The following is a 21,611-nucleotide window of genomic DNA, read 5'->3' as shown; positions in this document are numbered from 1 at the left end:
AATCAGTCATCTTTTTAAAATCAGACTACAGTCTAATTGAGAACTTGTTTCCAGTTGAATATAAAACAATCCCATTTTAGATACTATAATATGACCCATTTCTCTTCCCAGAAATCTCTATGTTCAGTTTACTCATATTTCCCAAAAAGTGAAAGGCTGGGTGGAATAAACTAACAGTAAATAGAATTATCTTATTTCTCATGCCAAAGAAAGTAATAGAATGAATAACAAAAGATAGTATTTTTTTGTTTTTAAGCTAGCCCCAGCCCAGGAGTTCAGGTTAGAGCTCCCAGCCTCTGCAGGAACATCAGCAGGAAAACTGGTCCTGGTGTGAAGTAGTCCCTCTGTTTTTTCTGGGATGGGTGGGGAGCAGCAGTAGGCTTGTCCCACCTGCCCCCACACACTGGAGACACTGAGCTCAGATTTTGTCTTTGTGGCACAGCTGGTGGCCTCTGCCTCCCCACAGAGGAGCTAGTGCAGTTCAAAATGTGACACTACATTCAAGTCAATGGAACTTGTGGAATGTAAAATAAGGTGCATTCCTATCCCTGGCTGTAGACCGAGGGCTGAGGCATAGGATAATGTTACTGCAGCTGTATTTGACCTTCCTTCTTGCAGGAGATCGGCAACTGGAGGGCCCCTCACCACAGATCTCTGGGGTGCAAAAGGGCCCTCTTTTTTAAGCTCATCATAGCACATCTTTTTGAAAGCAGCAGCTTGAGGTGTCACCCTAATTTTTTTTTTTAAAGCAGTTTTCAAATGTGTATCAGCAAACTGGATCCTCGAGCTTTTCTTCCCCGTGTTGTCTGGTAGATGGATAACTGCAACTTATAGTCAGCTAACAATTTACTGTGTCAGGAACCAGAAGATTTCTTGTCCCAAACCACAGTCCCTTACACACAACACGAAAAAGGTTATGGAAATCTGCATCTCTCAGTGCTGATGCATCCAGATTCTGCCTGACCCTAACAAACACAAGTATGACATTTGAAGGGCCATGCAGCAATAAAACAGAGAAACATTTCCAGTTTGCAAGATTCAGCCTCCACCAGGGTAAGACACAAGTGCAGACAAGTGATGAGGCTATAGGATTTACATAATGTACAGTTACACTTTTAATATACATATTTGATACAAAAATTATAGCAGGAAAAGAACTCATTTGATTGTCGAATACAGTATTTTTGTACAGCATGAAACGTTCATTTCAGTTAATTATTTATCCTGTAGTAGTCATATCAGCTGTATAGGACTTCTATGGTATGTGTAAATGCAACCTGCCTTCAGACTAGCAATCAAATTAGGTCATTTGCTGGCATGAATATAGTCTGATGTTTGACTGTTCTCAGCTTTGGTATTTCAGTGACTGAATGCAGATGTCTGGCTCTTCATACTGCTTTATGCTTACTGATTAAACGCTGAGCAAAATAAAACGGTGGAGTGAGAAGCTGAACATGAGCTAGTACCAGGATCACAAGCAGAGCACCTGCCGCACAGTAGATAGTGAAGACTCTGCTCTCAAATGGAAGGAAGCATTTTTGGAGGGAGAAGTCAGTTGGTGTTATGCTGCCCTGGAAAAGAAATGAAGACTGTCACTTTGCTGTGTTACAGTGGGTTCTGAATCAGGAGTGAACACCACAGCTGTCAGATCTCCAATTTCTAAATCCCTATGTTGGGTGGCAAGGGTTGGGGCCAGTTTCCTAGTACCAGTGCCTTCTCCGGGGGGCTGAAGAGTCCATACCTTGTGGTGCTGGGCACTAACTGGAATATTCACTAGGCCAACATTAGCCCAGAGGCCAATCTTCCCATCTAGCATAAACAAAGAGCTGGGCTCCTCATCTGATTTGCCTTCAAGAGAAGCCTAACTTTAGCTGCTGCAAATCCACCTGGAAGGAGCCTTTCCAGGCTAAAGTTAGGTTTTGTGAATGTGCCCCTTCCTTCCCCGAGCCCCCCTCCTTACCCAGTACACGCTGCAAAAACACACGTTGGCTAATCCAAATTAGGAATAGGAACTTGAGCAACAAAGAACTTTGCTGGGTTTTGGCTTGACTTTGCAGTTTAAGGTAAAGTTTACAGCAGCTCGAGGCTGAGGAGTTCAAACAGTAGTGAAGAGGATGCCACTTTAATTAGCCAACCTCTTGTTTTGCAGTGAAGATGTGCTGTCTGGCGTGTGGAGAGTGTGTGTGCAGTTTGAAGGCAGCTACTCTCAGGACTATGAAATAAACAGAACTACTTTCAACAACAAATATTAACAGTTGCATAAAATGAATTTAAACATTTGGGGTTACCTGTGTATTAAGCAGCCTAAACTCAACAGCAGTAAAACATACATAAAAGATTTCCCTCTCCAAGTCACAGACTACTCTGTAAACAGATTGCAGGTTTTGCTTCTTACTCCAAGTTTCTAAGAGTTCTGTTTTATTTTTGAACTGGGGAACTAATTGATTTACCTCTAAGGATATACTGAGCACTGGAACTGCCTGCACGAGCATAACCAAGACACTGTATAAAATGTGAACTGGCGATGAGGAGCAGACTGTGGGCACGTCACAAACACTTTCACTGCATTAATGCACACTTTTGAAAACCATGATCACCGTGCAAAAGGGTTTGAGGTGGATACAGTCTTGTTTTCATAGTTGGTAAATCAGCCAAGCCAAACTGGTCTTTCTACTGTTCAGTGCACAATACTGATTATTTTTACAAGTCAATAGTTTACAGTGCACCCTCTTTCTAAGAAAATGTACCCAGATACTAATTAGGTCTTTAGCAGCATTGCTTTGTACCACACAGAACATGTGGCTCCCACAGATGTACTTTATAAAGTGGATGCAGTGTACTGAGTGGGTTGGGTGGGTAGGCAGTTTTTTTTATTATTTTTTGTTTTTACAGGTAGAATCAGTTTTAAAATATAGCTGACTGCCATGTTGATTTATCTATGAAAGTTATCTGACAAAAATAAAAAAAAAAATTAAAACTTACCATGATGAAACTAGGATTGTTTCTATTCCTCCAACTGAATGATGGGACACTGATTTCTGGAATTTTCCCTGCGTGCAGCACTTCACAAGCACTATGAGTGTGCCCACTGAGAATCAAACGGGGCTGAAACCACCATAGCAGCTAGAACACAAAATGGTAAAGCACAAAAATTATGTCACAGCTAAAAAGAAATTGAACTTAAAAACCCCTTTTATTCCTTTGAACATTATGGCAATTCTCATATTCTTACAAACTTCTGCTTTCCAGTAAGAAATCTCTTGGTATTGCAATATCAATCACACTCGTTTAGCCCTGATCCCAAGTACTGGGCTTTTCTTCTTTTTTTTCATACAGATCAGAACAAAGGCAACAGCATGCTGTGGATATCACAAAGAGAAAAACTTTGGGTTTAGTAAAGCAATGCTATTTTCTTGTCTAAGGAAGATTCTTGTAATGACAATCTTTGAGTGAAGACATTTATGCAGAAGGAAAGAAACAATGACCATTGAGTTTTAAGGGAATACTTTAAATTTTCTTGTAGTCACTAATTCAGCAGAAATGATGCTTTCAAAGTGTTGGAAAACTGTGGCTTCATACCAGGTGTGTCAATAAGTTACACAGTAGAGAAAGTACAGAATGCTGAAGTGAAGGTAATGGCAGCACAGCAGATTTAAGAGTGCCAAGACTTAGGAGCTGTACCGGGGAAGCCTGGCAGGACCAAGGCCAGGGTGGTGAGGATCCTCAGGGGAGCAGCTCTAACAAGCAGCCTCTCCCAGGCCTCATTAGATGGGAGCAGCTGTGCTCTGTTTGTCTCAGCCAACAGCCTTACCACAATTTTTTAACCTATTTATATCTACAGTCATGTCCCCCTCTCACCCACCCACCACCACTCAAGTTCCCAAGAAATCAAACCTTTTGTGATGCCTCTTGAGACAGTACATCATACTTCTCTTTAAAGGGGATGTTTTTCTCCTCTGGAGGAGCAGAATCTTCTCCAGTACATTCAGCATCACTTTTCCGATAGAGAGGATAATGCTGGGAGTAATTAAAAGCAAGGATTAGTTGTTAATGATCCAGCCTTTCTGCAACAGTAATAAATCCACAAAAACAACATGGCAATATGTTGCCTCACCTCACCTCTAACACACCTGTAAAAGGATGGGTTCTGAAGCTGGAAGCTTTTCCACATCACTGCATCTTTTGTTGGAATGATTTGGTTTCTGTGAACAAAATCAAGCCATAGAAGGGGTGACAGTAATTAAGCAATAGCAAGGCTTTAAGGGGTTAGGGAGGCTGGGGTTGTTGTTGGATTTGGTTTTTTGTTAAGCAGTTCAGCTCAGATATACTACCAACTGTATGAACTCCTAAGTGTTTTACTGTGGACTGGTGGAACTCCCCATTCTGTACATGCTGTAAATACATTTCTGACTGTGATGCCTTAAGTTTTAGCTTTTATATTTTTCAGATTCTGTGCTGCTTTAGTGTGTACTTTTGAGCTTCATCAACTGCAGAAAGCAGCAGCAGCAGGATCTCTGCACCAACAAGGCAAAGGAGTTTGAGGGCAGCCCAAGGGAGACAGAGTCTGGCAGTTTTTCCACTGGGAGCTGCCAGCCCAGTCACTCATGCTGCCTACTAAGCATCCTGTCAGCCTATGGAAAAGGGAAGAGGAAGGAAATACAAGAAGAAATTTGATATGATGAAAAAATACAATTAAAACACTACTAGGGTACGAGGAAAGGATTGCAGTAGAATAAGGAATCTCAAAGAACATGCTTGAAGGGTATAAAACAGAATAATATGCATAAATATAAATGCAGGATTATGTATCTGGAGTCAAAGGGCGGGTTACAGAATTGCCATTGCTCAGAACAGAGGAAATGACACTCTTGGCAGCACTGACAAGGAAGTTGACACCAGTAGTGCTAAGCAACACTGTTAATAGTTAAGTAAACATGGTTAAGAGGGATGTGAGGGGGAGACAGACTTGCTAACAAGTTGCACTGTGAATTGGAAGCAGATTTTTTCGGGACAGTCTGGTTGTATCCTGGCTGTGCTACAGTATCAGCATTCCCATTGTGGCAGAGGAGTCTGGCTGTAATCAGATGTTCAATAATCTCTTACCTGCTGGGAGCAATTCAGTTTGTGAGAAAGTGCCACAAGTTTTGCCTCTGTGGTACTGCAGACAGCACAGCCATCACCCTCCATTGCTACACTGTTCACTAGGACAAAGCTGGAAAATACCAGGGGGTGGACAAAGAGAAGTGGGGAGGACAGGAAGGCATTTGTTGTTCATACACACGTGTTTATAAGATAAACTTCATCTCATAAAATGCAAGTGTTCCTGAGTTGGACATAGCTCAACAAGGCAGCAGAATGTAACCGCTCCTGAAATCAGGTGTTCAGTCCTCCTCTGAGTATCTGTACCACAGCCATGTCTCTGACTGGTTGGCTCCTTTATGCAGTTGCTGATTAGGTTGCACAATGTAGCTTATGCTTCATGCTTACACTAAAGATTTTTTTATATTTTAATAGATACTTAAGTTGTATTCTAGTGGAATGTTAGAAGTTCATCACTAAACTAAATTCTGAGGGAAAGGAGAACTTGCTTCTCTGCCCACACAGTTTAGACCTCAGAGACAGCATTTGAGACATTGATTTCTTTAGAACAACTGAAAAGCCGAACAGCACTGCATTTGGGTGACTCCCCTGAACAAGCTTAGTTTTGTACTTTGCAGTCTCTGACACATAAAACAGGATTTTATTCTTAATAGAAGGTTTCCCAGTACATTTCAAATAAACTTAAGTTCTGCCACAAGATTCATACCCATTTAGTCACACATACAGCTTGAGATACATCCCCAGTTCAATTCAGTCTGTTTAAAAAACAAAACTAAGCTGAATGCTTCACTTAAGAGATACTAGTCAATAGTAAAACAAAAATTAATTCTCTTTTAGCAAATTAAGCTGCTTTTGTACCATAGATTTGTTGTAAACTAGTTTATAATTTCGGAATATTTATTTTAGGAATATTAATAGTGCAGCTCATTGCAGCTAATGGATACCAGACATGCCATCTGCAACTGCATAGGAGAATTCTGCTGTGCTGTTTTATCAAAGGAGACATGGAGATGTTCCTTAATAATTATTTTTTTAAACAGCTGAAATACATATCTTGAGGACCCCACATCTGCATGATAAGCAACAGCTATACTGAGCATTCATGAAGCTGAGATCTTCCTAAAATAGACACAACTATTTCCAGACCTGTTCAGAATTTTTAATTAAACCTTTATGTTTTCTTAATTAAGGGAACCAGTGTGAACCTGTAGGTTTTGAATCTCACGTTTCCACGAGTGAGTACACCCCAAGGGCACAGGTGCCAAACACAGAGTGGCAATGGGCCTTCCCTTCCTGAATCTGAGGCTTCAAGACCTTTCCACAAACCCAGCATTGCATTCCCTCTTCGGGTTCCTGCACGGTGTCTGGAGGTACCAGAGCACCCAGCAGCCAAGTGCAGCCACGGGGACACAGCTGTGAGAACGAACGAAGGTCTGCTCGAAGCCAAAAGCAGCTCGAGCATTACTACCCCACCTTGTGGAACAACTGCAGACACACAGCTGCTGTGTCCCTCAATTCCTCAAACAAGGGTTAAGCTCTGCAGACTAAAGAAGTTATTAAAATTAATGGAACTCCTGATTTGTAAACACGGGGTTGGTTCATGTTTCTTTATCCTGCTATGTTTACAGCCATGGCTCATTAGCAGCTGCAAGGAAGTATAAAGGCACACCAGAGGAATGGATTCTGACTCCACAGTACTTTTCCATTCAAAAGGAAATTGTTACACTTTACACAGCTCTAAGTACAGCTTCCTGTCCATATCAAACTACAGGTTTGTACAAAGTGTCTGGGGTTTAACACATTATAAGGTAGGTGATTAAAAAAAAGGCCCTAAGTGAAGAATTCCCATACTATTTCATTAGAAAAAAATTATATATACTCACTTTATTCCTTTCCGAGTTATCAGCTTTCCTGAAGTAAAGTTGAAAACCTTTTCAAATCGATTTACCTTGTAAGTAGTCATTCTGTGTCACAAAGCAAAAATACAACTGAGGTAAGAAATTGCCATTGGAACTCAGCTGACCCAGTTGCTTTACAGTTTACTGACCATTCATGCAGCTTGCTGCTGCAATATCCAGCTCACATAATCATTCAGGAAACTCACAGGGATGCTCTGACACCTCTTGTGTCCTCCAGCCCCTCCCATCAGTGCAAGCACCAGCAGAGTGAGGGCACTTACAGTCTCCTGTGCTAAAGGGAGTGCAAATATGCTCAGGTGCCTTCCTAAGGAGGAGGCTCAATACAAGGAAAAGCAGCTTCAAGGATTCCATGTCAGTGCAGAAGGATCAGCTCTGAACAACCCTCGTATGGTCAGAGAAGCATAAACCTGTTCTGTGCGCAGGCCTTACTCTCAATTGCGACCCTTTCTAATTTGATTGTGATCAAGAAGTTTTCTGTATAAGCACGAAACAGGTGCCTCAGATCCAGCACAGTTACTGTGGGCAGGCTGGCACTTCATTCTTGGCACCTGTGTGCTCCTGGCACCAACAGACTCACTCATAATGAAATCCAATGTCGTGATTCCCAGCGATGACGACCAGCTCCGTAAAAACTGAATGCCTGAACATCTTCTGGAACCTCCTGACATCATCTGCCCAGGCCTGCAGGAAAACAACAGAAGAAGAAATTGGTGCTGTTCCACAGCATCACAGGTTTTGGGGTGGGTTTGCAAGGCAAGGTTTTGGTACTGTAGGGGCTGCAGGGGTGGATTCTGTGGGAGCCTGCCCTGTGTCCTAAAGAGCCGATGCAGCCAGCTCCAAGATGGACCCACCGCTGGCCAAGGCTGACAGTGCCTCTGGGATTACAGAATTAGGGAGGTGGAAAGAAAGGAAACTGCAACCGCAGCCAGAGAGAGGAGTGAGAATTTGTGAGAGGAAGAGCCCTGAAGACACCAAGGTCAGTAAAGGAGGCAGGTCTGTTTGTATTTTCTCTCCCCATTCAAGCCAAGGAGGGAAGTGACAGGGCAGCTTTGTTGGGCACAGGCATCCAGCCAGGGTCAGCCCATCACAAGCCTATAACACAGAAGCACAAACTCAGATGTTTGTCTTTTATAAGTTTTATAGGAGGCATAAAACTGTCAAGGTACTTCCAAAAATGCAGGAGAATCACAACATTTCAACTCCTATGTGAAAAGCTAGAAACTACTACCAACAGGACAACTGTAGCAGCATTAAACAAAGCTTTGCATACCTAATCTGCTTCCATTTCCTTCAAGAAATCCTCATTTTTTGAAACAAGACAGCTGATGATGTCATACCTGAGGTGAGCTCCATTTTCCTTCATCAAAAACATCTCCCAGAATAAAAACAATATCTGGCTGCAGTAACCATAAGGCAGTTTGAAAAGATCTCTCCATTTGCCATTCTCTGAAAGGAAAACACAGAACCAGTTATCACTGCCTTGCCTCTGGATCCTCAGCTCTGAATATAGAGACACATCCTGGTGATAGGAATGGGAAACCTACTCTTGCACACTAAAATATGAAAATATATTATGAAATCCAAATTAAATACTTAGAAATCAGGTGTAAGGATAGTAGGTGGGTAATTCCACCATGATACAATCAGGACCAAGACATGCAAGAAGTAACACCAGCTTGTTTATTTTTTCATTACAGCTCTAATGAATTGCTGTTTAATAGAACAGTGAATTATTGTCCCATTAGCTACTATTAAAAACTCAAAAACTGGCTAGAGATTATTTAAAAAAATTAATAATTACCTTCTTAGCTTATCCAACCAATGTCCTTTGATTTCACCAAGCAGGTGTGTATCAGCTAAAATGATGGCCTTTAGGACTGAAGTTTCTTTTTCAGCCATGTGAGCTCCACCTTTCACATTTGGCCATCGGCATTGAAATATCACCACATAGTAAATTAAAAATTCACAAAATATTAACACTGAGCTGACAAAGCACACAAGTTTCAGCAGAAAACAGAGCCTCCTCTTCAGAGGGAGATTCTTCACAGCAGTTGAGCTAGAACTCAGCATTGCAGTACCAGCATAAGACAATGGCTCAAGTTCTCCTCTCAGATGAAAACAGCTTGGGATACTCAAAGGATCACATTGGGCTTTTTGTCAGCACAAAATCCCTGTGGAGAAAATACAAAATAAAAATAGCTTTACCCTATCACTTGGTGAATATGCAACTCTGAACACTGCACATGCTTTGAGGCAAAATAAAATATTCATTGAGTCTGCATTCCCTATGGAAAACTACAATGTAAGGCCTACAGTGTTAGCTTCTTGTCACCCTGAAAGGCTTGAGAATATGTAATTGACCTAAGGAATGAAGTTCTCCTCCAGGCACACAGAGGCCAGCTGAGCACAGAACTGCACTCACTCCCACCAGTGCCCACAAGGAAAGCAGATTACAGCCAGCCAGGATCTTGGGTGCATGATGCTTTTTCAAGAACTTCACAGTGAAAACACTATGAGTGGGGGTCAAATGTGGGTAAAGACAGAGCTTAGCTTGAACAGCAGCTGCAACAAAGGAAAAAAAAACTGTTAGGATCCATATAGAATCAGTGAGGTTGGAAAAGAACCCCAAGACTGAGTCCAAGCCTTAACACAGCACTGCCAAGTCCACCATTAAACCACGTCCCTAGGTGCCACATCCACACATCTTTTAAATACCTGCAGGGATTGTGACTCCTCCACTTCCCTGGGCAGCCTGTTCCAATACAGAACAACCCTTTCAGCGAAGAAATTTTTCCTGGTATCCAATTTAAACCTCCACTGGCAAACTTGGGGCCACTTCCACTTGTCCCATCACTTATTTGGGAGAAGAGACCAACACCCGCTTGGCTACAGCCTAATTTCAAGTACTTGTAGAGAGCAATAAAGTCTCCCATCAGCCTCCTTTTCTCTGGGCTAAACAACTCCCAGAGGACATCTGGCACAAGTGAAGAACATGGCTACACCCAATCAATAGCATTACCACCTTTACTATGGTTCATTGTAATCTCCAAGAACCCAGGGCAATTCACTAGCCCAGGACAAGTTTACAGAACGATTCCAGGAACACAGGCACAGATACACAGGTAATTCACTAATGCTGCTTCATTTCTGGCAAGAGGAAAACAAGAAACATCTAAGCCTCAGAAAAATGAAACTTCACTGCAGCTGTAGAGAAACGGTTAATGAGCCCAAATTGAGATCACTGTATTTACTATTTTCTGCTGCCTTGGATACCTTGTAACCTAAACAGGGAATTGACCCCTTTTGAAACTGGAGTGTTTTTTTCTGTTTCTTCCAAAGCCCTTGGCAGGAACAGTTTTTCAGGGTAAGTGCCCACAAGAAAGTATCCCAGCTGAGAGTACAGGGGCACCAGCCCTTGCTCTCCAATGAAATCCCTGTTTCCAGGTCCAGCCTCTCAGGGTGTCAGTCTGAAGAGCACTGCAGGTCTGAAAGCCTTGCTCTTTAAAGGTAAACTCTGCAGCATGGTCACAGTAAAGGGACTCCAGAGGACCTATAGAGATGCTGCTTCACAGGCTCAGGAAGAACTTCCAGAGAAATCCACAAAATGTGATCCCCCACCCAACAACAGGATTGCAATTTTGCTTTCTACGTTAGAAAAATATCCTAATTTAGGACTAATACCCAGGATGTGAGCAATTACTCAACATAGTGATTAGCAGACCAAGTCTGAATTAGCTAAATCTGACTACAGCTGTAAATATTTGGTACCTTTGAAAATTTATACTCCACATATCAGGAAAACTGGGAAAAAATTACAAATCCACACAAAATTGTTGTGGATTGTTTCTAATATCTTGGCCTTAGTTATATGCAGAACATAGAACAAAGTTGAATTGCTTCACTGTCCTATGAACTAGCCCATTTGATTTATGTCTCATGGAAAGTGAATACTGACACATGATTATTATATTTTTTCCAACCAAAACCCCTATTTGATAATAGCCACTTATTCTCAAACACAAGCTTCCCATGTCAGCACTACAAAGTACTTGAGACAAAGAACCACTAGCCTGCACCATGAAACATTTCTAATATGCATTATCAAACAGTAGCATGACTAATACTTAATTGCATGGAATTCAGTTCTACCTAAACTTGGTTTAGCAGGAAAAAGCCATTGGCCAAATGTCACAATTCCACAATATGTGGAACTACACATATAGACTGATTAACCTGCTTAATACTCATCTTGCCTGCATTTTAACTAGCAAACAAAATAACAACACCTTGCTTGTACATCTCACACAGAGGAAAGATCAAAGCAGAGGTATCTGCTAACTGGCACAGCAACAAGGACAAAAAGACAGGCAAATTCTTATCCACAAAATGTTATTATCCACAAATTTGTAAGGCTTTATCCTGCAAAGTAGGAAGTAGTGCTTATCTGGAAGTAGACTTTGGTAGTCTGAGACAGTCTCCTCGTCTAACAAAAACAGCATTAATTTGAACAGAAAATGCCAGTAGGTTATTTAACTTACATTAGCCATAAAATAAATCCAGAAAATAAATAAATAAATAAATGAAAATCACAGCTTCAAGAGCAAACTGATATCTTCAAGTTAAAAAAAAAAAATAGATGCCCACACCAACAAACCAAACCTGCAATCAGTAGAATATAAAAATATCTTCAAGGCAGAAGTGTCATTTTCAAAAGTCTCAGGCGGCAACAGACACCATCAGTGCCCCCGAGCCGGTCACTTCCACACGCGTTTCTCCTCCCGCTAATTGTCACTGGCTGGGGAGTCGTGCCGCAGATGTGGAGCTTGCCAGAGGTGCCCCCATCTGCACCCTACACCGCCAGCCTTCCTGATAGTGAAAGGAAAAGCGGAAAGGGAAATAAAAAAAGAAAAAAAAAAAAAAAAAACCGAACCCAACCTCATAGAAAGTCGGCGATGCAGATCGAGCTGAAAGACAGCTCCTACTAGTGGCTGAGAGAAATCCCTGCCCACCACGCTCTGCCACCTGCCAGCCCACGGCTGCCCCCATCCCATATCCCATCCTATATATCCTATCCCATCCCATCCCATATATCCCATATATCCCATCCCAGCTGACCCCCGCCGGGGCTGCACAGCCGCTGCCGGGTGGAGCTGCGGCTCCCCCGCACACGGCTCATTATTCTCATCAGAGCAGATTTCCCCACCAGAGCTGGGAGACTTTAGTTATGAGAAAAGACTGGAGGATTTCTCACTGTTTCTTGTTCTGCACGACCTTTAAAAATCAGCCTATGGACGAGGACAATTACTGAATCATTTAACAACGGGACCAAAGTTTAACCATGCTGGAAGTGTAACTTTAAACCTCAACACTGTGGGGAAAAAGACTCCAGTAACTGGCACTGCTTCCTTCTCCAGCATTCACGTTTATTTTACTCATTAGTGAATGTTACAAACATTTTGCCCTCATAATTTTCTGTTATACTTGCTATGCTCCTTATTTTTTTCCATGAGGTTTACTGGCAACAGATTTGCATTGCTCCTCTTTTGTTTCCTTTTTCCATCTCTTGTTCAGAACATTATCCAGCTTTCATTTACAATGAGCCAAGAACGAAGCAAGGGAACACAGTGGTCTATAGCCAGAGCAGGCACAAGGAGTTCTGGAGCTTTACCCTACCACTTGGTGAATATGCAACTCTGAACACTGCACATGCTTTGAGGCAAATTTCTTTATTAAATTACAACTGCACAAAACTCTCCTAACAAACCAAGTGGGACCAGAGTCTTAAGAAATCTTACTCCTAGTCCTATCCCTCAGGAGTGTCCATGTATTTTTATGAAGCTAAAGAAGCTGTACTAGTTTATTAGCAAGCTAAGTCTTTCTACCCTATGCACTTTCCACTTAACTCTACCACCACAATGTCACAAAGGTAGAGATCTACACCTTTCAGAAAAACATAGTTTTGCAATGTAACTATGTTAAACTTTTGTGGCATGTCATTACAAACAGGCTGAGATTCAAATCTCCCAAGGTTCTGCAAACTACACCTGTAACTGGGAGTTGTCTCTTTTCATTCCCTGCTCACCATCCCTGAAGCAACACGACATTTCTGCCTCATGGACTGTGACTTTCTGCATTCCCACTTTCCTTTTCAGCTCTTCAAATACCAGAGTTCTTCGAGCTCTTGAATCAAAAGAGCTTCTGAGGAATTCTTCTTTTGATGATGCAAAATGCTCTGAATACACTTTCCAATTCTGAACACTAAATCCTTCCTTCATCCACAATTTTTCACTTATTATTGGGATTGAGGAACAATTCCAAGCGGCGATTTAGCATTTTTCCTTTAAGAAACCCCTCTGCAATAATTTAATGATATAATTAATTTCTGTTTGCATTAGCATATCCTTAGTGCTGAAATTCACGCAGACTGACAAATCTACACAGACACTTTGATTTTATGTAGCTTACAGAAAAGGATAAATTGGGAAATTCTGAAAAATACAACAATTTCATTTTATTCCCATACACACCCATGACCAGAATATATTCTGCAAGTGTGAAAGAGATGGGTTTGAAACTTAGCTGAAGTTATGCAGATCACAGTTTATTTAAATATATATACAAACAAACAAAATCAAGGTCACAAAATACAACATTTCCAAGCACTTGTCATAATGAGATCACATTACTGAATCTGTATTATCAAACTATGGTACCACTTAAGCAATGGTAGGTTTAAATGTTGCAATAATTATAAAAAAATATATAGAAACTCTACCTGGTATTAAATTAACCAGTAGTTACAAATGTGCAGTAAAAGGAAGTCCATACATTACACTGATTTGTTTCAAGCACTTTTCATACTCATTGTTGAGTTTCACAGATTCCTGTACAGCATGTTTTAGATCTTCTACCTCTTCAAAAAAATCCTAGAAAAACCCAGAAATATTCACCTTAAACTCTTTTTTCAAAGACATTCTCAGTAAGAGCTAGTCAGGAGTTCAGTTATTCCAAGACACTTTCTGTGTTTTTACCAGTGTATGGCTGAGTTATGCAAACACAGCTGTGGTGAGATACAGCAATCAACTACAACCTTAGGCAATAATTTAGTAATTTCTGCCCTGAACACACAAGCAGAGTTCAAGTTATGTTAGAGGCTGGAACACAGACTAGTAATAGGAAAAATCAGTTTTAAAAAGGAAAAAATATGGATTTACCAGACAGCTACAAAATGATGGTCCAATATGACAAGGGAATAATGTCACATTCTGATTCTTTATAAGTCAGAAATCGTTGGGAAACACATGGACAGAAGAGTATAATCACCCAAGACTTCCTTTCACCAATCCTTGAATGTTCCAGCTACCGAAATAACAGTGTATCTACCTGTAACCATCTATATTTGACATTCTCCTCCCTATTCTTCCAGCATTTTTAAATGAACAGCCACATACATGTAACACAGCAACTTAAAACTACCTTAAAAAAGGACCACTGCTAAAAAGCCACAACCTCAAGTTTATGTATGTCTCTTGCAAGATGAAGCTCTCAGCCACACATTATCCCTGATTGCCAAACACAGGGATCTAGAACTCACCCTGGCTTAATGTTCTGCAAGTTACACATCCAATGAACTACCACCCTCTCTTACTGTTACCCCTGCAATTAATACCATAATGTTATTTAGTTTGGGAGAAAGGACTGCAAGGTAAGAAAAGAGATTATTTTTTTTAAAAATCCACAACAACAAAACAAAAAGACTTGAGGAACACACAAAAATCAGCTTAAACAATTTGCTGCTGAAAATAAAACCTTATGTCACTACATTAAACTGAGTCTTCTATAGTTAGGTAAGAGCTCAGCATCTTGTTACATAACTTAGAGAATTACCAAATGTTCACATTTTCAATTTTTACACCTATAGATCTAACAAAAAATCCCAAGCCTCTGCCCTCCCTAAACTTGGAGTTCTGTCAGAGGCATAACTTTGACATGCTTAAGTTCAAGAGAAAATAGTCTTCCTTAGCTGAGTGGCCCTTCAGGACATGAATGTTTCAAGGAGTCACTCATTTCCATCTCTCTCAGAATGCCATACACTGGTTTCTTTATCTATTCTACTTGATAGCAACATATGTTCAGCCTAAAGAAGTTTCAGCTCAGGCAGAAAAGTTTAGTTTTTCAAAAATCACCTACTGTTAAGCTTGTCTTAAAATAAATTACCTTGTCTAATCCAGCTAATTCATTTTTTAGTGCTCTCTTTTCTGCAGACAACTTTCCATTTTCTTTCTTCAGCTTTTTAATCTCCTTCAACAATAGCTCTATATTCAAATGAAAAAATGTAGAGTTCAACCATTACAGTCAACCTCCCCCTCATATGAATCATATTACAGCTAAAGAGCTGCCTACCTTTTGTGATATTAGAAAATTATAGTTCAGCTTCTTAAGTACCTTTTTCATACAGTGATTTGTTCTTAAGAACTGGCCCTGCATATCCCTGTGAAAGATATCAGGATCTGCCAGTTGGATAATCTGGATCTGCCAGATTCTTAGATGTGGGATTATTTTACAAATAATTTTACAATCCACAAAACACACATCACATGCTTTGATTATCTTTTTCTGGCTCATGAGAGGGTCACATCACCCCTTGCTGCTACACATTTCCTGAAAAATATGCCTACACTATATGATCTCATCCATCTATTTTCTCTGCTTTGAAATGGAAGAGGATCACACCTTAAATTCTGGATTTACTTATGAGAGGAAGAACGTACTGAAACCAGCACTGTCCAGGCTTGTCCAACGTTTTAAGGCTAAAACCAGGTTATTCTGTGACTCAGTGTCTGAAAACCAAAGGCTGGTGCTGCAAACACTATTACTAAGAGATCTGCACAGATACATCTTACTAGAATAAATACCAGCCCTAAATACAGCCAGCACTCCCACCTCTGATTACAACAACAGATCTGTTTCAGAAAAAGAGAAAACAGCAAACATTTTATCACAAACAAATGCAAGGAGGAATCCTAGATTATAAAATGCCATTTTTACACAACCAGTTTTCAAAAATGAAAAAAACATTTTAGATATTGCTGGTTGAAGGAGAAGAAATAGCCTGGAGTGGCTGTTTCTCGATCAGAAATAAAATGCATTCTCTCTGCTGGGCATACTGGAAGGAACATCATCAGAATTAACTGTACCATTACCTAAATACCTACTGCAACAGGCTTCCTTCTCTGCAGAAATGTCCTTGTGAGAAGCTACTCCTCCCTCTGGGGTTTGACTTCTTTTTCTAGAAACAGCACTAGTTTTCCAAGAAACCTTTTTACATTCCAGTTGCTCAATTCTTTGCCTCTGCTCTTGAAGATTATGCTCTAGCTCATTAATTTTAATCTGTCAAGAAAATCTTTTTTAAATGCATAGAAAAAGCACAGTTCAACTGAATACAACTGGAAACATTTCCCAAATGCAAACCTAGAGCTTTCAATTGCTGGTTTAAAAACTGCATTCACCCAAAGAGTCTGAAAGGAAAAAAAAGCAAAGCACAGATGAAGAAATTAGACTGGTGAGCTGCAATGCTCGATCCATGCCTGAAGAGGCAATACCTTCTTGAAGCTTCTAGAACTGCTCCTGATCACACAACCCCACCTTCACTCCAGTTATGATGCCAGACTCTTAGCACAGCAGGGTCACAGACCTTGCTATCCAAAAGAACACTCTTTGTCTTCATCTGGTTTACCTTCTGCTGAACTTCTGAGAAAAATCAGCTCATGACACATGCAGAAAGACACCAGGGCTGGTGCAAAAGAGGTCATAAGGTGCATATCCAATTGGAAGGAGGGGTAGGTGGATGAGTAAAGAAAAAACCAAGGGAAGGGGAGACATCTTTCTGCTACAGACACACCAATGACAGAGTTTGCTTTTAAAGGGAACTGCAGGCTACCCTCCAGTATCCCTGTCATGGGAAACTAAGTATAAAAAGAAAAGCATGGTCTCGTTTCACAAATGTAAGAATTACTTTTCAGTCTCCCTAAAAGCCTATGTTTGGCTGTTTGATACCAGCTCCAACAAATTCTACTTACAGTGAGATTTTTAATGGCTTCACTTTGCTCCTTGTTTGTTTTGGTTTCTTTAACATAACGCTTCTGTAGCTCATTATACATCTGAAGTAGTCTAAAACAGAAATGCATAAACTGCTGTAAAACATGAAAGACAACAAAATGTGGCATCATTTATGGTAAAAGTATTAGATATGCCCCACAGAGATCACTTGACCTGTAGCTGTGCTGCAGAGACTCCTAACAGAAATATTCAAGATGGCAGTGAATGAAATGTGACTGTCAACACAGAAAGAGAAAGCACCAGAAAATAACAGCAAAGCAAGTTAAAAGAATGGTCTGTAGGGATGGCAAAGAACCCTTTTTACTCAGCTAGACTGAGGATCCCATTGTTTTTGACCAGCGCACATGGCCACACTCTGATTAAACCTCAGTGCAAATCACTCTTTGAGGGAAGACAGCAGCAACAGGAGGCTGGCAGTGACTTTGCCCCTGTCACATACAGCATTCCTCTCCCCATTAGCACAACAGGAATAGCAAAAGGATACTCCTAAAGGATTTTAAAAAGTTTTTCCAGCACCAATCAAGAACCCATGATGAGGACACATGAGGCAGCTCCCAGCTCTCTGTGTTGCACAAAACATCTCATTGCTTCCAAGTGTGTGGGTGTGAGGATATGAGTGAATGAAATCTATGTGAAAGTGAGTGGGTAAAATAAATGTCAAATAAACAGATTAGGGTTATTAGCTTTCCCTCTGATGTTATTTTGCATCGTGTTCTGCTGTACTAATTTCCTACCATATTTCATAGCCAACATACACAAGGCCCACAATTTAGCTGATGGACATGAGCAGACATTTTTCCTATTTTTTTTAGGAATTACAGTAAGAGCTGCCATTCATAATAAGTCATGACTGCACACCACAAGCAGGATGAGCAATACTGTAGCACAGCACAGCTTTGTGAAAGAACACACAAACATATGCTAGGAAAAAAAGCTAGGTTGGGTTATCTACGTGCAATGTAGCACAAGGCAGGTACAGCACTCAATTCAAAGACTAATTTGGACTTCTTCTACATGAGCACCTAACCAGGAACTCAGTTTGAGCCAAGAGCCAGTCACCCAGCCTTCCTATGTAACTACACAGCTTGCAAAGAGAACCTGGCACACTGTAAACATATTAAAAAAAAAAAAAGAAAGTGGGTCTTCTACAGCCACCTAAAAACACTAAAATCAGGGCACTTGGCCAAAGAGCAGCAGAGATCTGTGTAAGATCCACATTTATGTAAGTGGACAAAAAGCAGCCTTTGAAGGGGTGAGCAGCCTAGAATTTTACAATTTAACAATCAAGTCATAGAGGGATGGAGCAATGTTTTACATAGCTTGCCTAGTTGTTAAAATGTTCCAGTATATTTTTTCTTAAAGACCAAATTGTAGCTTTTGCAGCAGAAAAGCAGTTGCAAGAGTTTAATTCTATCACTTACTGGCAAACTACAGTAAGTAGTGGCTCAACTCTAAAATTATTAGACTGAAAAGTAGAACTGCTTCTCTAGCTTATTTCAAAACCAGCCTATACATTTTATATGCACAAAACAGTGAGCAATATAAAATGAGCTGAGAAAGGTTCCACAAAATAGAAGTGAAACCACAAAATTCTAGGTTGAAAAATCTTAAAAAAAGATCATATGTGTGCACACAGACACATGAAGGAGGGTCCTAGCTCATTGACTTTTTCTCAATGAATTACTTGAGGAAGAAATCCAGTTTGCTCTTTGCTTGGTGCTATTTTCAAGTTTAACCCAAGATTTTGTAATTATTTTTAAAATGTGAATGATTTCCCATGGTTTCAAAGGCTGAAAGCCACTTGCATAACAGCTTAAAAAAAACCAACTGACTTAACCATGAACATTTTCTCCACTACAAAGAATAATTCTGTGAAGGAGCAGCTTCCAAGAACTCACCTGACACTGTCACTCTCTAGAACCAGGTCCTTCCTGTCTCCACCCTTATGGCATAAATGGGTTTCTGTTTGAACCTGAACACTTAATTGAAACAAACACAACAGCTTCATAAAATCATATTTCACCAATTTAATTTAATTAAACAAAGCAACTGAAAAAGGTCAAGTTACTTTTCAGTTTAATTTTATGGTAAAGGTTTCCAGGCAGTTCACAAACACACCAAAACTGAAGCCTTGGAAGATTTTTGTGAACCAGTGTGTAAATCCTGGCAGGATACTCTCCAAACCATTAGCCCTATATTTTTTCAGATCTTTAGGTTTTAAATCTTTTAAACAGCATGGATGCTACTCAATTTATCTTTATCTTACCACTTTTATCAATTTATCTTTATCTTTACTACTTTTTGGTGGGAAAAAGTGTAAAAGCCTCTGTAGTTTGACAGAGAGAGTGTACTGGCTAAGCAGGAGTATTACTTTTTGATATGACAACTGTTTCTTTCACTACAATAAATTTTGTACAAGATGCCCCAGATGTCCTTTGTTCCTCTACAGGGCCCCAGCATTTTCCACCCCACCATCCTGTTCACAGATGACTCCTCAACATACTCAGAGCAGATAATGCCTAGCTCATCTTAAGGACATGCAAACAGAAGTCCTGAAATGCTGCACTTCTTTTGATGCAAAAGAGAAACGTTTGACAAGTCTTACTCTCTGCTTGTGCCACAGACATGCATTAACTGCTGCAGATACAGTTGTTCCTGGATCTGACCCAGATTCCTTTCTAACTCCTTATTTTTTATGTGTAGTTTTTTCACCTTCTTGACTAACTGCTCATTTTCATCAGTGAGCTGAAAAGGAAGAGAATTGAAAAACAAAAAATCAAGGAACACTTTCAAATCAAATGTTAATTAAGCTGATAACGCTTCAAATTAAAACCCTCTCCCAAATACTTTACTACATTTTTCCAAAACCATAGAAGCATCTAAAAGGAAAATGGCGGGAAAAACAACTGGCTTCAAATTTTATGAACATTTGACTGCAACAAATCTCCTTTAAGAGGTATCTATTAAAGGTGTCTAATAGAACTTCATAAGTCATTAATTCATTAAGGAATGTTGGGAACTGGTTTTGCATTTAAAATTAATCACACAGGGACAAAGCACCCAAGTTATATTCCTAAACTATCAATACCAGCTCTGCAAGGTAGTGTTTATTTTTGATTTAACCTCACCAGAGACAAAAAGACAGTCGCACTGGCTGAACATCTTGCATGCATGTCTGCTGGACCTTGCCCAGCAGTATATAGTCTCATATATATTATATGTATATTATAAATATATATTATATTATAGTAATATGAGGCAATATATAGCTATATGCATTTTGTATATATAATTATATGTATATATATTAATATATATACGTATTTATTTACATATACATATATAAACATATATAAAATTAATGTGTGTAAATATAGTATATATAACACATAAAGCTATATATAAGGCAATATATTATACATATGTAATACATATAACTGTATTTATAGTTATATATATATAATATATATAACTGTATATATAGTTATATATATAATATATATAACTATAGGGTATCCATATAGATATATAGCATTTATGTGTGTGCATGTGTGTATGTGTGTATATATAATACATAAAGCTATATATAAGGCAATCTAATATACATATATATAATACATATAACTATGTATTTATAGTTATATATATAATATATATAACTATAGGGTATGCATATATATAGCATTTATATTTATTAATTACTGTATATATAATATATATATGTGGTATACATGATATATAAAGCTATATATAAGGCAATCTATTATACATATATAATACATATAACTGTATTTATAGTTATATAATATATATATAAGTACAGGGTATGCATATATATAGCATTTATGTGTGTGCATGTGTGTGTATATATTTATATATGTATGTACATATACAAAACTATTATTTATATAAACACAAACACATATCAGTGTAATGCCTTATCCTACAGGGTACTGAGTACACCCGACGCCCTGGGCCAGCGCCGAGCCCCGCGCTGCGTTCTCAGCCTGAGCTCGGCGCCGAGGGCAAACCCGGGCCAGCCGAGCCTCCGGCGCCCTCCCGGGCCGGGCTCCCGGGAGCAGGGGCCGCACTCACTTGGAGGCACCTGTGTACGACGGGCACGGCCATGACGAGCGTCGGGGCAGCGGGCGGGATAGACCGGGATAGGACGCCGGGGTAGGCCGGGATGAGCCCCAGGATAGGCCGGAACGGGCCCGGGATAGGCCGGGATAGGACGCCGGGGTAGGCCGGGATGGGCGGGATGAGCCCCAGGATAGGCCGGGACGGCCTCGGGATAGGCGGGGATGGGCGGGACGGGCCCCGGGATAGGCGGGACGGGCCCCGGGATAGGCCGGGATAGGCAGGACGGGCCCCAGGATAGGCCGGGACGGCCCCGGGATAGGCGGGGATGGGCGGGATGAGCCCCAGGATAGGCGGGACGGGCCCGGGATAGGCCGGGATGGGCGGGGTGAG

The 21,611-nt window shown here is 40.4% G+C and overlaps 2 protein-coding genes across 6 annotated transcripts in view; both read right to left on the bottom strand.

The window, feature by feature from the left end:
- Window positions 1-1,091: 1,091 nt before the first annotated feature.
- MPPE1 (metallophosphoesterase 1) overlaps window positions 1,092-21,611 on the bottom strand; it is a 30,341-nt gene continuing 9,821 nt past the window's right edge. The window contains exons 1-11 of one of the 5 annotated variants that reach the window (XM_071456925.1): window positions 12,135-12,308; window positions 11,679-11,885; window positions 8,821-9,190; window positions 8,357-8,465; window positions 7,597-7,700; window positions 6,984-7,064; window positions 5,104-5,212; window positions 4,131-4,202; window positions 3,895-4,017; window positions 2,983-3,123; window positions 1,092-1,571 (exon numbers count right to left, since the gene is read on the bottom strand). In XM_071456925.1, coding sequence (XP_071313026.1) covers window positions 1,389-1,571; window positions 2,983-3,123; window positions 3,895-4,017; window positions 4,131-4,202; window positions 5,104-5,212; window positions 6,984-7,064; window positions 7,597-7,700; window positions 8,357-8,465; window positions 8,821-9,089 — 1,191 coding nt within the window. In that variant the 5' untranslated portion in view covers window positions 9,090-9,190; window positions 11,679-11,885; window positions 12,135-12,308 and the 3' untranslated portion in view covers window positions 1,092-1,388. The other 4 variants (XM_071456934.1, XM_071456916.1, XM_071456951.1 and 1 more) reach the window with 4 other exon arrangements.
- LOC139605477 (centrosomal protein of 290 kDa-like) lies at window positions 13,600-21,404 on the bottom strand. Its single transcript, XM_071456974.1, has 7 exons — window positions 21,234-21,404; window positions 19,744-19,883; window positions 19,037-19,117; window positions 17,099-17,189; window positions 16,235-16,409; window positions 15,237-15,334; window positions 13,600-13,945 (listed from the first exon to the last, which is right to left on the bottom strand). Exons 1-7 carry the CDS (start codon window positions 21,264-21,266, stop codon window positions 13,817-13,819), a joined length of 747 nt encoding a protein of 248 aa, XP_071313075.1. The 5' UTR covers window positions 21,267-21,404; the 3' UTR covers window positions 13,600-13,816.

Source organism: Agelaius tricolor, unplaced genomic scaffold, assembly GCF_023055355.1.
Source record: "Agelaius tricolor isolate 1412-34295 unplaced genomic scaffold, bAgeTri1.0.p SCAF_2, whole genome shotgun sequence".
NCBI lineage: Eukaryota > Metazoa > Chordata > Aves > Passeriformes > Icteridae > Agelaius > Agelaius tricolor.
Note: the sequence above shows the minus strand (reverse complement) of the source record. Positions and strands in the feature narration are given on the sequence as shown.